The 14,563-nt window shown below is 34.2% G+C and overlaps 2 protein-coding genes and 1 pseudogene across 2 annotated transcripts; all 3 read left to right on the top strand.

Moving 5' to 3' along the window:
• Positions 1-238: 238 nt before the first annotated feature.
• LOC118035081 (disease resistance protein RPV1-like) lies at positions 239-775 on the top strand. Its single transcript, XM_035040569.1, has 2 exons — positions 239-425; positions 513-775. Exons 1-2 carry the CDS (start codon positions 239-241, stop codon positions 773-775), a joined length of 450 nt encoding a protein of 149 aa, XP_034896460.1.
• Positions 776-4,321: 3,546 nt separating this feature from the next.
• LOC118035082 (disease resistance protein RPV1-like) lies at positions 4,322-10,167 on the top strand (annotated as a pseudogene).
• Positions 10,168-11,377: 1,210 nt separating this feature from the next.
• LOC118035083 (toll/interleukin-1 receptor-like protein) lies at positions 11,378-14,167 on the top strand. Its single transcript, XM_073412444.1, has 3 exons — positions 11,378-12,445; positions 12,893-13,393; positions 13,786-14,167. The coding sequence occupies exons 2-3, from the start codon at positions 12,900-12,902 to the stop codon at positions 13,937-13,939; spliced, it is 648 nt and encodes a 215-aa protein (XP_073268545.1). The 5' UTR covers positions 11,378-12,445; positions 12,893-12,899; the 3' UTR covers positions 13,940-14,167.
• The last annotated feature ends 396 nt before the right edge of the window (positions 14,168-14,563 follow it).

Genomic DNA, 14,563 nt, shown 5'->3' with positions numbered 1-14,563 from the left:
CTTCCAGATGGGCATCCTTGTGTGCTTGTAAATGCTGGTAACAAGTGCTGATAAAATACGTACAAATATTTATCCGAAATAGCCTGGGGAGTTGATTTCTGGGAAATAACTTGAAAAAATGCTTTAACGAAGAAGTAACATGATCATAATATATAAATATTTCAGCTAATTGGTGTGTTACAGAATCTTGAATTATCGACAGTTGATCTTTGAAATTGTTTTCTTTGCTAGATTCAAAATGGCTAATTGGAAACATCAAGAACCCTCGTCTTCACGGTCTTCTCGTTGCAAATATCAAGTGTTCTTGGGTTTCAGGGGCAAGGACACCCACAAGAACTTTACTGATCGCTCTTCACAGCCCTTGTTCAAGCAGGGATTCACACATTTAGAGACGATGATGAAATTAGGAGTGGAGAAAATATCAAGTCAGCTCCGACAGACAATACAACAATAAAAAAATTTTGTGGAGGAATCTTGGAGAATAGTACGTCATTGTAATGGACTTCCATTAGCCCTTTGTGCTATTGGTTCTTCATTATTTGGTAAAAGTAGGAAAGTATGGGAAATCGCGTTACATGAAATGGAAGTGATTCCAAATTGTCAAGTTCAAAAGGTTCTTGCAAAAAGTTCCAACTCTCCTTATGATGATTATCAAAAGAACTTATTCCTTGATATTGCTTGTTTATTTAATGGAATGGATAGAGATCATGCAGTTAGGACACTTGATGGGCTCGGTATAGGTGGACGATTTAGGATTGACTATCTCATCGACTGATGTCTCGTAGAAATTGTTAAAATAAAAAATGATAAAAAGTTATAAATGCATCAACTCGTAAGAGATATGGGAAGGGAAATTACTCGTCAAGAATCACCCGAATGTCAAAGAATATGGCATCACATGGAAGCTTTTACAGTTTTGAAAGAAACAAGTGTAAGAGTAACTGGTTTTGTTTTCCTATCGGCATGGTATTTAGGTGTCTTAAAATGTTCATGCTTTTAATTTCTTTTCTCATTTACTTTCAATATTTTGGAAGCATGATGCTGAAAAATTGTGTGGCCTTACCCTGTACATGCATGAATCAGTACAGAAGTTGTCTGTACTTGATTCAATGTTTCGCCTGCAACCGCTGCAAGTTTAACTTCTTTCAACAATGTCTTCTTCCTACACTCCTCTCTCAATAGTGGATTTCCGTTGTTCATTTTATAAGTTCTGCTTTATTTAAACTCTACGTTTTTGTTCCCTTTGCTCATTTTATAAGTTCTGCTTTGATGGAACAGATACAACTTTAGGGCAACAGATTCAACATTGTCCTTGAATATGATGAAAATGAGATGTTAATGTGGTTTCACGAGGAGGAAGAACAGGAGTGGCTACTTTAGAAAGAGTTTGTAGAGTACTTGTCATTCAAAATATCCAGTGGATATGTGGCTTTGATCTATTCACATGGTTTTCTGTTATGTCATTATGCAATCCTTATCGTCTCCTCTTAATTAGATTTTTCTAACTTGATTCTTGCTTCAGGATGTCAATAGCCATCAATTCCCGGCACCAAAACTTTCCATGCAAAATTTTCCATGCCTAGACATTAATTAGCCATGGAAAATTCCTCACGCGGAAACGTTCCATACCATAGAGAGAGTGGACTTGTGGGGATGACTTGTCTTAAATTTACAATCCACCCTTTCTCTCTCAATTTTAAAACCATGCCCATGTCTTGGGCCCAGTTGTAGCCTGGTCCAATTATAAAGAATTCTAAAAGGTGTGGAAAGCACTGTACGCCTTTTAATTATAACTTATATATTTATAATAATAATAATAATAATTATTATTATATATATTATTATATTATAATATATATTATTTTTCGTTTTCATTTTTTTTCTGTATTGTTTTGGTTTTTTATGCCTTTATGGGTTTTTTTTTGCTTCTTTCTTAGTTTTTTTTCCTTTTAATTTTTTTTGTTTAATTTTATTTGTTTAATTGATCCCGAGTTTGACGGGTTAACCTGGTTTGACGAGTTAACTAGATATTTTATTTTTTTTTCTTTTTTTTTTTTAATTAATTTTTTTTTATTTAGTTTAGTTTATTAATGTTAAATTTCTTTCTATTTAATTATCAGATTTTCATGACACGTATTCCAAGCTTGACAGGTTAACCAGTTAATTATGGGTTAACCCGTCAATTTTTTTTTCTATTTAGTTATTAAACTTTCATGACGCGAATCTAAGGTTTGACAAGTTATCCTGATTTGAAAAGTTAATAACAACTCTAAAAACGCGTAACTTTTTCACCGTAGCTAAAGCTCTTTTTTTTGTTTACATGTTTTTTTTAACGCGTGAGTTTTTCACTGTAGCAGCTTTGTTTTTTTTTTTCCTTGCTTTTTTTTTCTGTTTTTTTACATATAATGTATCATTGTGCACACAGTGAAACACTTGACTTTTTTTTTTTCATTTTTGTTTTCCTCCTTTTTTCTTGTTTTTCCCATGGGTGTTTTTTTTTTTGCTTTTTTTGTGTTTTTTTTTCTTTTAATGAATTTTTTTTTGTTTAATTTAGTTTGTTAATGTGAAAAAAAAATTAATTTAGTTATCATACTTTTATTACAAGAATCTCGGTTTTTTTTATATATTAAGCTGGTTGAGAACTTAGTTTTGTAGCTTTTTTTTTAAAAAAAAAAAAAAAAAACACTTTGGATTACTATAGTGTTTCCCTTATATGATTTTTGTTTGGCTGCAGTGTTTCCCCCCATGTTTATTTTTTTAAATTATCTTTGTTTAAATTTATTTTTTTAATATTAAGTTGGTTGAGAATTTAGCTTTAGTTTTCCCTACTTTTTTTCATTATAATTATTATTATATTGTATTATATTATATGACTGTTTTTTCTTTTGTTTTTCTTTTTAATTTTTTAATGAATTTTTTTGTTTGATTTAGTTGTTAATGTTAAATTCTTTTTTATTTAGTTATCATATTTTCATGATACAAATCTCGGGTTTGATGGGTTAACCTGATTTGATGAGTTATTTTTTTTCATTTAGTTTAGTTTGTTAAAGTTAATTTTCTTTCTATTTAATTATCAAACTTTCATGACACATATCTTGGGCTTGACGAGTTAACTTGGTTTGATGGGTTAACCCGGTTAATTCTAGATAAACCCATCATTTTTCTTTCTATTTAGTTATTAAACTTTCATGACGCAAATCTCAGGTTTTACCGGATAACCTGGTTTAAAGGGTTAACCCAATTAATTCAATTTCTTTTTCTTTTTCTTCATTAGTTTTTTTCTTTCTGTTGATTTTTTTTCTTTGTTTTTTTAATTAATTTATTTAATTATCACACTTTTATGACACGACCTTATAGCCAGATCCACATCTAATATTCTTGGGTCCGGTGTTACAGTCAGGCTCACTTAAACTTGGGTCATGCAAGTTTAATTTTATTATTAATATTATAAATATTACTCTTAGGTCAAGCGTTGCAGCCAAACACAAGATTCTTGAGTATAACTTTGCAGAAAAACCCAAGATTTTTTAATATTTTTTATACAAAAAAATGACCCGCGGCATCGCGCAGGTATCAAAGCTTGTTACAAATATAGGGTGTGCTTTGTATTATGTGCTGGAAGTGTTTTAAAAAAAATTAAAATTTTTTATTTTAAATTAATATATTTTTTATGTTTTTATATAAAATCTAATTCACGAGTTTTTTATATATGAGAAATTAAATTATTTAAATGAATAAATTCTAAATAAACAAGAAATTAAATTATTTAAATGAAATACTAATCAAAAAATTATACAAGTTGACTAATTTATTTAATTTAACTGATTGCTTTGTTTTTCAATTAATTCTTCATAAATCTACTTTACTTTCAGCAGATTCAAATGATGCAACAAGAATTACAGGCCCTAGTAAACTTTCCAACTCAGATATCCTCCACGTGCCTTTTTCTTACTGGTGGGTGAAGAAAGAAGAGCCGTGTGAGTTGATGGGAGGGATTATGTGTTGTGTGTGTCTAATGTCCCTTTTGGTAATTATACCACAGCGACTTCTAAGGCTGACTTTATAGCATCTCCAACGTAATATTATTTTAGTTTTTTTATGTTTATTTTACATATTTTAAAAACAATATTAAATAAAATGTTTTTTCTTTTCCACAAATATTATTTTTACATATCTTTTAAAAACATCAAAACCAACAAAATGAGGCCACACAAAAATAAACCAATTAAATATAACCATATAAAAAAAATAACATCAAACTTATTAAAAAAAAATAAAACATTATATTTATACTATTTAAGATATTATTTTATAAATTAAACTCTTCAAAATAACATTTTCTCCAGGAAATGGTCTTACAAGTAAAGATTACAGGTACTCTCTCTCTCTTATCTCTTTTAGAATCACTTAAATTAATTCACTGTTAGAAACTAATTATTGATGATCTCATCAACCAATTTCGTTGGTTCAGCATAGAGATTTATCATATGTACAGATATTTTTCTGAAAGGGCATGGAGGATTTGATTGCAGGGAATTAACTTGAAAACTGTTTTAAAGATAAAGTAAGATAATAATACATGAACACTTCAACTTATTGGTGTGCTGTCGATCTTGAAAACTGTTTTATTTTGTTCAGATCTTTGAAAAGTCTTATCTTTGCTAGACTCGAAATGGCTGCTGGGAAATATCAAGAATCCTACTCTTCACGGTTTCCTAATTGTAAATATCAAGTGTTCTTGAGTTTTTGATAGACAGTGATATTTATATAGAAATGAAACAGAGATGAAGAAGGAGCAGAGAGTAGAAAGTAAGAAGAACATAGAATGAATCTGTTTATACAGAGAAGCAGAAGACGAAATTCATGCACTGTTACATTATTGCTTTTGCTTGAATGTTTACATTACTCATCCTCAATTTATATATGCAATATTGGAAAGATACCACACGGAGAATGTTCACTCAATATAATGCTAACAGATTCTCTTTTCTAACAAACAATACTAACAGCATTCTAACAATATTAATTGCTAATCTTCTGACACTTGGCATCATTAGGACTGTTGATATCTTTACATGCCCCCTCAATCGCAGGCTGGGAGGAGCCAAGCATGAGATTGGAGCAATGATGCTGAAACAAAGAAATGGAAAGACCTTAGGTGAGGATATATCAGTAGAGGAGACATGCTGGACCAGTAAATCATCCATGATAACCCGTTCCCTAACAAAATGATAATCAATCTGGAGATGTTTCATCCTGGAATGGAACACTGGATTGGAAGCAAGGGAGATAGCAGAGATATTTTGGAAAGCTAGCAAGAATCGTCACAAAGAGGAATAGAGAAGTGAATAGAATTAGAGGGAGATACTGCAATAGAGATGAAGAAAAGCAGAGAATAGAGATGAAGAGAAGAAAAGCAGAGAATAGAGATGAAGAGAAGTAGAGAGAAATTATGCAGTGCAGAGGAAGAAGAAAACGTTTATGTGTATATTCTCTTATTAGAGTTGAACAATCTGAAGTTGAGAAGTAGTCGCTATTTTTAGAGTGCAAGAGATAGAAAAGAAGAGAATCAAAGATTGAGAAGGAAGAATCTTGTAGAAAGTTGAAGATTTGAAGAAAAAGTTTCAGTTTGACGATATATCAAACAGATAATAGACAAACCATCGAGCATAGAAGAATTTCATGAATAAGGTGAGAAAGAAGCCAGAATCAGAAACAAGAGTTTAAAAAAAAAAAAAAAAAACAAATCATAGAGTGCACAAGGTTCTCCAGGTTTCCCTCTCTCTCTGCTGAAAGAGAAGCAACAAAGTCTCAAATCGATTCCAGCAGGTGCACACAGTAACACTAAGATCTTGAAGAGATCATGGCCAAGCATCATCCTGATTTGATTGTGTCAGAAGCAGCCAGGAATTGCTATTGGACGCCTTTGTGAGAAGTGTGATGGAAAATGTGTAATCTGCGATTCCTATGTACATCCTTGCACACTTGTGCGAGTTTGTGATGAGTGCAACCACGGATCCCTCCAAGGTTGATGTGTTATTTGCGAAGGAGTGGGAAGCTCTGATACCATGATAGACAGTGATATTTATATAGAAATGAAACAGAGATGAAGAAGGAGCAGAGAGTAGAAAGTAAGAAGAACATAGAATGAATCTGTTTATACAGAGAAGCAGAAGACGAAATTCATGCACTGTTACATTATTGCTTTTGCTTGAATGTTTACATTACTCATCCTCAATTTATATATGCAATATTGGAAAGATACCACACGGAGAATGTTCACTCAATATAATGCTAACAGATTCTCTTTTCTAACAAACAATACTAACAGCATTCTAACAATATTAATTGCTAATCTTCTGACACTTGGCATCATTAGGACTGTTGATATCTTTACAGAAGACACCCGCAAGAACTTTACCGATCACCTCTACACGGCTCTGGTTCAAGCAGGGATTCACACATTTAGAGATGATAATGAAATTCGGAGAGGAGAGAATATAGATTTCGAGCTCCAGAAGGCAATACAACAATCAAAAATATCGATAATCGTGTTCTCCAAAGACTATGCTTCGTCGATATGGTGCCTCGATGAACTTGTAATGATCATGGAACGTAAGAGGAATGCTGACTGCATAGTTTTGCCAGTATTCTATGATGTGGATCCATCCCAAGTCGGACGTCAAACAGGGAGCTTCTCTGCAGCATTTGTGGAACATGAAAAGAGCTTCAACAAGGAGATGGAGCGGGTGAATGGGTGGAGGATTGCTTTAAAGGAAGTGGCTGATTTAGCTGGAATGGTTCTAGGAGATGGGTAAGTTGTATCTCTTTATGAAACTATACATAGCATAAGATTAGAATGCTGGTCGTGAACTCTTAATTTCTTTCAGTTAAGTGTACTGATAAGAAAACATATAACAAAAATAAAATAAAATACTCATGATTTCTTCGTTGTTTTTTTTTTTCCAATGATGATTTGGTTTAAACTATCAAATCATTGACACACAACCTGCTTTAATTTCATAGCTAAATGTTGTTTATTTCTATTGCTTATAGAGAGACTACTAATTATCGTACATTGTATTTTACTTTTTGATGTAGGTACGAGGCACCGTTTGTCCAATCTATTGTGGAGAAGGTCTTAAAGAATTTGGATCAAAAAATGTTTCATGTACCCCCTCATTTCATTGGAAGAGATCCTCTAGTACAAGATATCAACTCATGGTTGCAAGATGGATCCCATGGTGCTGCCATTGCTTTACTCTATGGAATTGGTGGAGTTGGAAAGACAACCATAGCTAAGAGTGTCTTTAACCAGAACTTATATAAATTTGAAGGAAAGAGCTTTCTATCAAATTTTAGGTCAAAGGATATAGTTTGCCTACAGAGGCAACTTCTTTTCGACATCCTAAACAAGACTGTTGAGATAAATGATTCTGATGAAGGAATTTTGAAGATTAAGGATGCATTATGTTGCAGAAGAACTATTATTGTTCTAGATGATGTGGACAAAAGGGACCAATTCAATAAAATCATTGGCATGCAAACTTGGCTTTGTAAAGGAAGTAAAATCATTGTAACAACCAGAAATAAGGGTCTGTTTTCAGCTAATGATATTGAGGGGGTCCGGTGCAAAGTTGAACCGCTAGATGATGAAAAATCACTTGAGCTTTTCAGTTGGAATGCCTTTGGACAAGCTGACCCTGTTGATGGTTTTATAGAAGACTCTTGGAGAATAGTACATCATTGTAATGGACTTCCATTAGCTCTTGGAGTTATTGGCTCTTCATTGTCTGGAAAAGGAAGAGAGATATGGGAAAGTGCATTACAACAAATGGAAGTGATTCCTAATTTTGAAGTTCATAAGGTTCTTCGAATAAGTTATGACTTTCTTGATGGTGATTATCTGAAGAACTTATTCCTTGATATCGCATGTTTCATCAATGGAATGGATGTGGATGATGCAGTTAGGATACTGGATGGGCTCGATAAAGGTGCAAGATTTGGGATTGACAATCTCATCGATAGATGTCTTGTTGAAATCAACAACGATCAAAGGTTGTGGCGTCACAAGGATGCTTTTACAGTTTTGAAAGGAACTACTGTAAGTAGCTCAATTTTTTTATATGTCTGCTTAAATGGTTTGTGTGGTGCCCTTACATGTTCATTCCTTGTGATTTTTTTTATTTTTAATGCAGGATGCTGAAAAATTACGTGGCCTTACCCTTGATATGCATGCATTAATGAAAGATAATAATGCAGAGGTTGTCTGTATTGATTCAATGGTTCGCTGCAAGCGCCGCAGGCTTAACTTCTTTCAACAATGGCTTTCCGATTTTTCTGATGGAGGAAAATTACAAACTGGCCAAACAAGTTTGTTTCCCATCCTCAGCACGGATGCTTTTAGAAAGATGCCAGATGTAAAATTTCTCCAACTAAACTACACTAATTTTCATGGAAGTTTTGAGCACTTTCCCAAGAATTTGATATGGTTATGTTGGCATGGTTTGTCTTGGAGCTCCATACCAAATCACATATGCTTGGAGAAGCTGGTGGTTCTTGATCTATCCAGAAGCTGTCTAGTTGATGCTTGGAAGGCCAAACCGGTATGTATCAAGTCTCTCTATAGCTATCTCTCTCGTTTTCAATTGATAATAACTAAATTCATGTATTTTCACAGTTTCTTCCAAAATTGAAAATTCTTGATCTCCGTCACTCTCGTGATCTCATTAGAACCCCAGACTTCTCGGGTCTCCCAGCTCTTGAAAAGCTAATACTTGAAGACTGTATCAGTTTGGTTCAAATTCACAAATCTATTGGTGATTTACAAAGATTGTTGATCTTAAATCTAAGAAATTGTACAAGTCTTCTGGAGCTTCCAGAAGAAATGAGTAGATTGAATTCACTTCAAGAGCTGGTTTTAGATGGTTGCTCAAATCTTAACAGCCTGAATATGGAGTTAGAGCATCATCAGGGCCGCAAGTTGCTTCAAAGTGATGGAATTGTTGCAATTACATCATTCATTTCATCTCTTCCATTGAAGCTATTCTTTCCCTCTAGGTTTTCAACGAGAAAAATGTTGAGATTTACCTCGTTTTCACTGCCACGCTTCTTGGAGAGTCTAGATTTAAGTGGAACTCCAATTCGTTTTCTTCCAGAAAGCATCAAGGATCTTGGTCTACTCAGACACCTATATTTAAGAAATTGCAAAATGCTTCAGCTACTCCGGTTTCCATCCCAATTGGATTCGTTAGATGTGTCCTTTTGCTATATACTGCAAAGAATTGCAAATCCAGATCCCTTAGTCAAGTTCCAAGATCGGATAAAGCTAGAATTAATCCAAAAGTTTGACTCTCACGTGTTCAGAATAATGGAAACGGTTAGTGCTCAAATACAGACATCGAGATTTCAGGTCCTCCCTCTCCCATTTTATTGTTTTGGAAATCTACATTTGAATACTTTTCTTTTGCTCATTTTATAGACATTGTTTTGGTGGTACAGATAACATTTATAGATGGCATATTCAACGTTGTCGTATCTGTATTTGATGAAGATGAGATGTTAAGGGGGTTTTATAAGGAGGAAGAAGAGGATAAATGGCTAATTCAGAATGAGTTTGTTGATAACTTTTCATTCAAAATATCCTCATCACCTCCTGCGCACCCGATATGTGGCTTTAATCTGTTCATAAGTTGTACGTCAGCATACCGTGGCTTTAGTAATGTTTATATTGAAATCAGAAACAATACCAGTGGCCAGTCCTTGCGTGGTCAAGTCCATGTCTTAAATCTGCGTTTCGAGGATGAGGTTCGTGCAATCCAATCGCTAAGCCACTGGAAATTAGGGGGCGATGATCCTAAATTTGATAGTGGTGATGACGTGACAATTTCAATGGTTGTCACGTCAGCTATTCAAATAAGGACCGTTGGTGTACAACGGTTGCATGAAGAGGAAGGAAAGGATGATGATGATATCCAATCAAAGGATGAAGTTATCAATGCCCACAACAGTAGCGATGATGATGATGATGCAGCACACGTAACCAAAGTAGAAATAGCTTCTCGTATTTTTAGAAATTATTATTGTGCTTTCCATGGTAAATACAGTGCTCGCAATTCCACTTATTGGAATTTTGCAAAGAAGGGTATTATTTCAACCGTAAAATGAAAAAAAGCTTCCTCCTTTCTTTCTTTTGAAATAGTTTCGAAATAGTTTTTCTTTTTTCTTGAAAAGGTTATCATGAAAATAGTTTTGTAATCTTCCTCCTTTCTTTTCCTTGTCTAGCATGAGATCTTTTATTTATAAATATTTGTAAGGGCTTTCACATTGAAAAAATGTAATATGATACTATTTTATTAATTAATTTTTATTTATAGAATCTTGTATTTATAATAAGATATATTAAATATCTTATTTCATGTGTTAACCAAAATATATGTAAATGTCTATTTTTTTTCATGTTATTTTATCTATTTTATTTCATCTTTTTATGTAAAAATAAATAAAAATATATAACACATGGTAAAGTTTAATTAGTATTTTTTTTTGTTTCTCCATATATCCTCTTGAGATAAGTTCAATTATAATAAAAAATAAATAGACATGTCTTGAAAATATGATTGAAAGGGTTTTATAATTTGAATATATTGCATTTTAATTAAAAATTGATTTGATTTTATTAAATTTTCACAATAAATTAATATATATATATATATATATTATTGTAAAAATAAAATATAATAATCATCAAAATTAGAAATTTAAAAATTAATTTTGATTAAAAATTATCAAATTAAAAGATAGAACTAATTAAAATTCAATAACAAAAGTGGAAATCGTAAAATTTTCTATAGTAGCCAACAACTTTGATTGCCTATGAGACTATTTCTTTTCATAAAAAAACAGTTACTTTGAGATCTTGGTTTGAAAGTCTCGTTATCCTGAATTAAAAGACGCAATATGTTCATAATTTCGATTAATGATCGATGTAATTGAATCAGTTTTCATATACCAGCACTGCACTGTCACCCATGACCTCAAACATTATAACCCTTTTTTCATCAACATTATGACGATCTTGGAATGTGTTTTCATTTCCCTGGTTTTTTACAGCAACAGTTGTTCTAGGAGACGCGAAAGCCACAAAGTTCTAACCACTTGGACCTTTTAATGGTTGGCTGTTGGGGCTATATCATGGCATGCTCTGTTGATTATTTTGCCCAACCCATTCTCCTGATGCAAGATCAAGTGCTAAAAGTATTCCAGGTTTAAATCTTCAAGAAATTGCTGAGTATGTCTGAGGAGAAATAGACCGCAACCTCATCTTGTAGAGCATGCATGACCAACGCCACAGTGCTGTGGTTTTGTGTAGACCCTCGCAAACCCCATCTTTGCTTCTTTTTTAAGAACTGAGTGAAGGAGGCGGTGGGAGTGGCCCGATGGCAGTGATGGAGGTATTAAAAGCTCGACGTGTGTTGCACATACGCAAGGTTACCTTCTGTAGAATTTCAAACTTCTGCAATAACAGTCCCATAAGCTCTTTATTATCTGGGTAACCGCATGGCATTCTCTTGCTATAGGGAGGTTTTTTTTTTTAAAAAAAAAAAAGAATATGGAGGGGGATCGAAGAGCAAGAACAGAGCAAACACAGTACATGAAGGGAAGAGAGGCAGAAGGGACGAAGATAAAAACAGAGAACAGGGAGGAACGACGAGAAAAAAAGAAACAGAGAACAGGGGGGAACGAAGGAGAAGACTAAAAAATACAGGGGGTGAGAAGGAACGAATGATGAGAAACAGAACCAGGGAAGGCAAACGAGCCTAACACAGAGACGAAAACGAGAAACACAGAGGAGGGAGCTTCCATTCAACCAGCAGCACCTCACGCCTTCATCAACATCGTCTTCATCCTGAGCAGAAAAACCAGAGAGAAAGCAAAAGGAAAGAAACAGTCAGAGTAAGAAAGCGAAACGAGGAACAGAGGAAGTATTACATAAAGCATCAAAAAGTACACAGTGAACAGATGTTCTGCAAGATGACACTACCTCAAGACAACTAAAGTAACATCCAGAATCAGAGCTCTGCAAATTAATGAAAATTATCAATGAGGACATTACCATCCCCATTTACTGTTCTCTCCAGCTGATCATCATCCCCTTGTTGCTGCTCACCATTTTCCAAGACAGTGAACTCCACAAACCCATTTGCTGTTTTCTCTTAAACAACTAAAAAACGCTCGAGTTCTCTTCCAATTTTCCGATCAGCCAAGTCAACGGGAAACCTCACATACTCTTTTGACAACAGAATCCTATTACTATCACACCATGGAACCTCCATTCTTATAGAAGGGTTGTCTTAAAAGTTTGGAGCAGAACCACTTAATAGATTACTGATACAGAACAGCAGCCACAACTTAAGAGAGAAGGGAAAGGGAAACTTGCAGGCAGGTACTCTCTCTTTCTTATCTCCTGTTTACTTTGGTTCCAGCTGCTGTCTTGTTTTCTTTGTTGATGATCACTTAGATTAAACCACTGTTAGTGACTACTTGTTCATCATCTCATCTTATCATGCCACTCAAAAAATTATAAACTAACAAATTCACCTCCGTGGGGAAGATGTGTGGATTACAAGATGTGTGCTTTCTAAATAATTAAGGCTTACATAGCCAGATGGGGATCCTTAATGACTTTCCTTTCTTGCTCCATCTGTGCTTCTAAATGTGTGGTAGCAAGTGCGGATAACATATGTACAGATATTTCTCTGAAAGGGTCTGGGGGAGTTGATTGCTGTTATAAAGAAAAAGTAGGATAATGATATATAAATACTTCAGCTAATTGCTGTGCTATCGATCTTGAATTATCGACATTCATCCTGCAACTTTTTTTCTTTGCTAGTCTCGGAATGGCTTCTGGGAAATATCAAGAATCCTCATTTTCACGGTTCTCTAGTTGTAAATATCAAGTGTTCTTGAGTTTTAGAGGTGAAGACACCCGCAAGAACTTTACCGATCACCTCTACACAGCCCTGGTTCAAGCAGGGATTCACACATTTAGAGACGATGATGAAATTGGGAGAGGAGAAAATATCAAGTCAGCTCCGACAGGCAATACAACAATAAAAAATATCGATAATCGTGTTCTCCAAAGCATAGCTTTGTCGCGGTGGTGCCTGGATGAACTTGTAATGATCATGGAACGTAAGAGGAATACTGACTGCATAATTTTGCCGGTCTTCTATGATGTGGATCCGTCTGAAGTCAGAAATCAAACAGGGAGCTTTGCTGCAGCATTTGTGGATCATGAAAAGCGCTTCAAGAAGGAGATGGAGCAAGTGAATGGGTGGAGGATTGCTTTGAAGGAAGTTGCAGATTTAGGAGGAATGGTTTTAGGAGATGGGTAAGTTGTATTTCTTGATGAAACTACACATAACATAATACCAGAATGCTGGTTCTGAACTTTTATTTTTTTTCAGGTTTGTAGTTAAGCATTTAGACGATAATTGATAATACCACTACAATTTAGTGAAACTATAACACTCCCAACTCAGAGAACATACAAGTAAAATAAAAATAAAAGATACTTTTTTCTCTTTTTTTTCCTTGACTACCTGAAAAAGCAAAGATTTCTACATTATTCCTTTTTTGGTTTTAATATGTGGTGATAACATAGCTGCAAAAGTAGCAATCCATCATTGACACACATCCTGGTTTAATTTCTTTTTTCCAGGATGCTAAGATTTTGAAACTTTACGGAGAGAATTATACATTACATTTTTCCTTCTGATGCAGTTATGAGGCACAGCTTGTCCAATCTATCGTGGAGAAGGTAGGAGCAACAATAAGAGTTCTTCTACAACATAATGCACCCTTAATCTTTATAAATTTGAAGGCAGGAGCTTTCTATCAGATGTTAGAGAAAGGTCAAAAGAATCCAATGGTGTAGTTTGTCTACAGAGGCAACTTCTTTCTGATATCCTAAACAAGACTGCTGATGAGATAAATGATGTCGATGAAGGGATTATAAAGATTAAGGGTGCATTCTGTTGCAGAAGAACTCTTATTGTTCTCGATGATGTAGACAAATGGTACCAATTCAATGCAATTGTTGGCATGCAAAATTGGCTTTTCCAAGGAAGTAAAATCGTTGTAACAAGTAGAAATAAGGCTTCGATTGTAGCTAATGGTAAGTGTGTCAAGTGCAAATGGTTGACTCACACTTGTTGAGAATAATGGAAATGGTCAGCGTTCAAATGCAGACGTGGAGATTTCAGGTCCTCCCTCGCCCATTTTACTGTTTTTCAATTCTACATTTTTGTACTTCTTGGATATTTAGAAAATTTTCCCTTTGCTCATTTTGTAATTTCTGCTTTGATGGAACAGATAGAACTTCAGGCAACAGATTCAATGCTGTCCTTGAATATGATGAAAATGAGATGTTGGGGTTTTATGAGGAGGAAGGGCTAATTCAGAAAGAGTTTGAAGAGCATTTGTCATTCAAAATATCCGTATCTTCATGTTTATCTTGAAATCAGGAACAATACCAAGGGTAGAGTCTGGGTCTTTTACC

Source organism: Populus alba, chromosome 11 (genome assembly GCF_005239225.2).
Source record: "Populus alba chromosome 11, ASM523922v2, whole genome shotgun sequence".
Classification (NCBI taxonomy): Eukaryota; Viridiplantae; Streptophyta; class Magnoliopsida; order Malpighiales; family Salicaceae; genus Populus; species Populus alba.
Note: the sequence above shows the minus strand (reverse complement) of the source record. Positions and strands in the feature narration are given on the sequence as shown.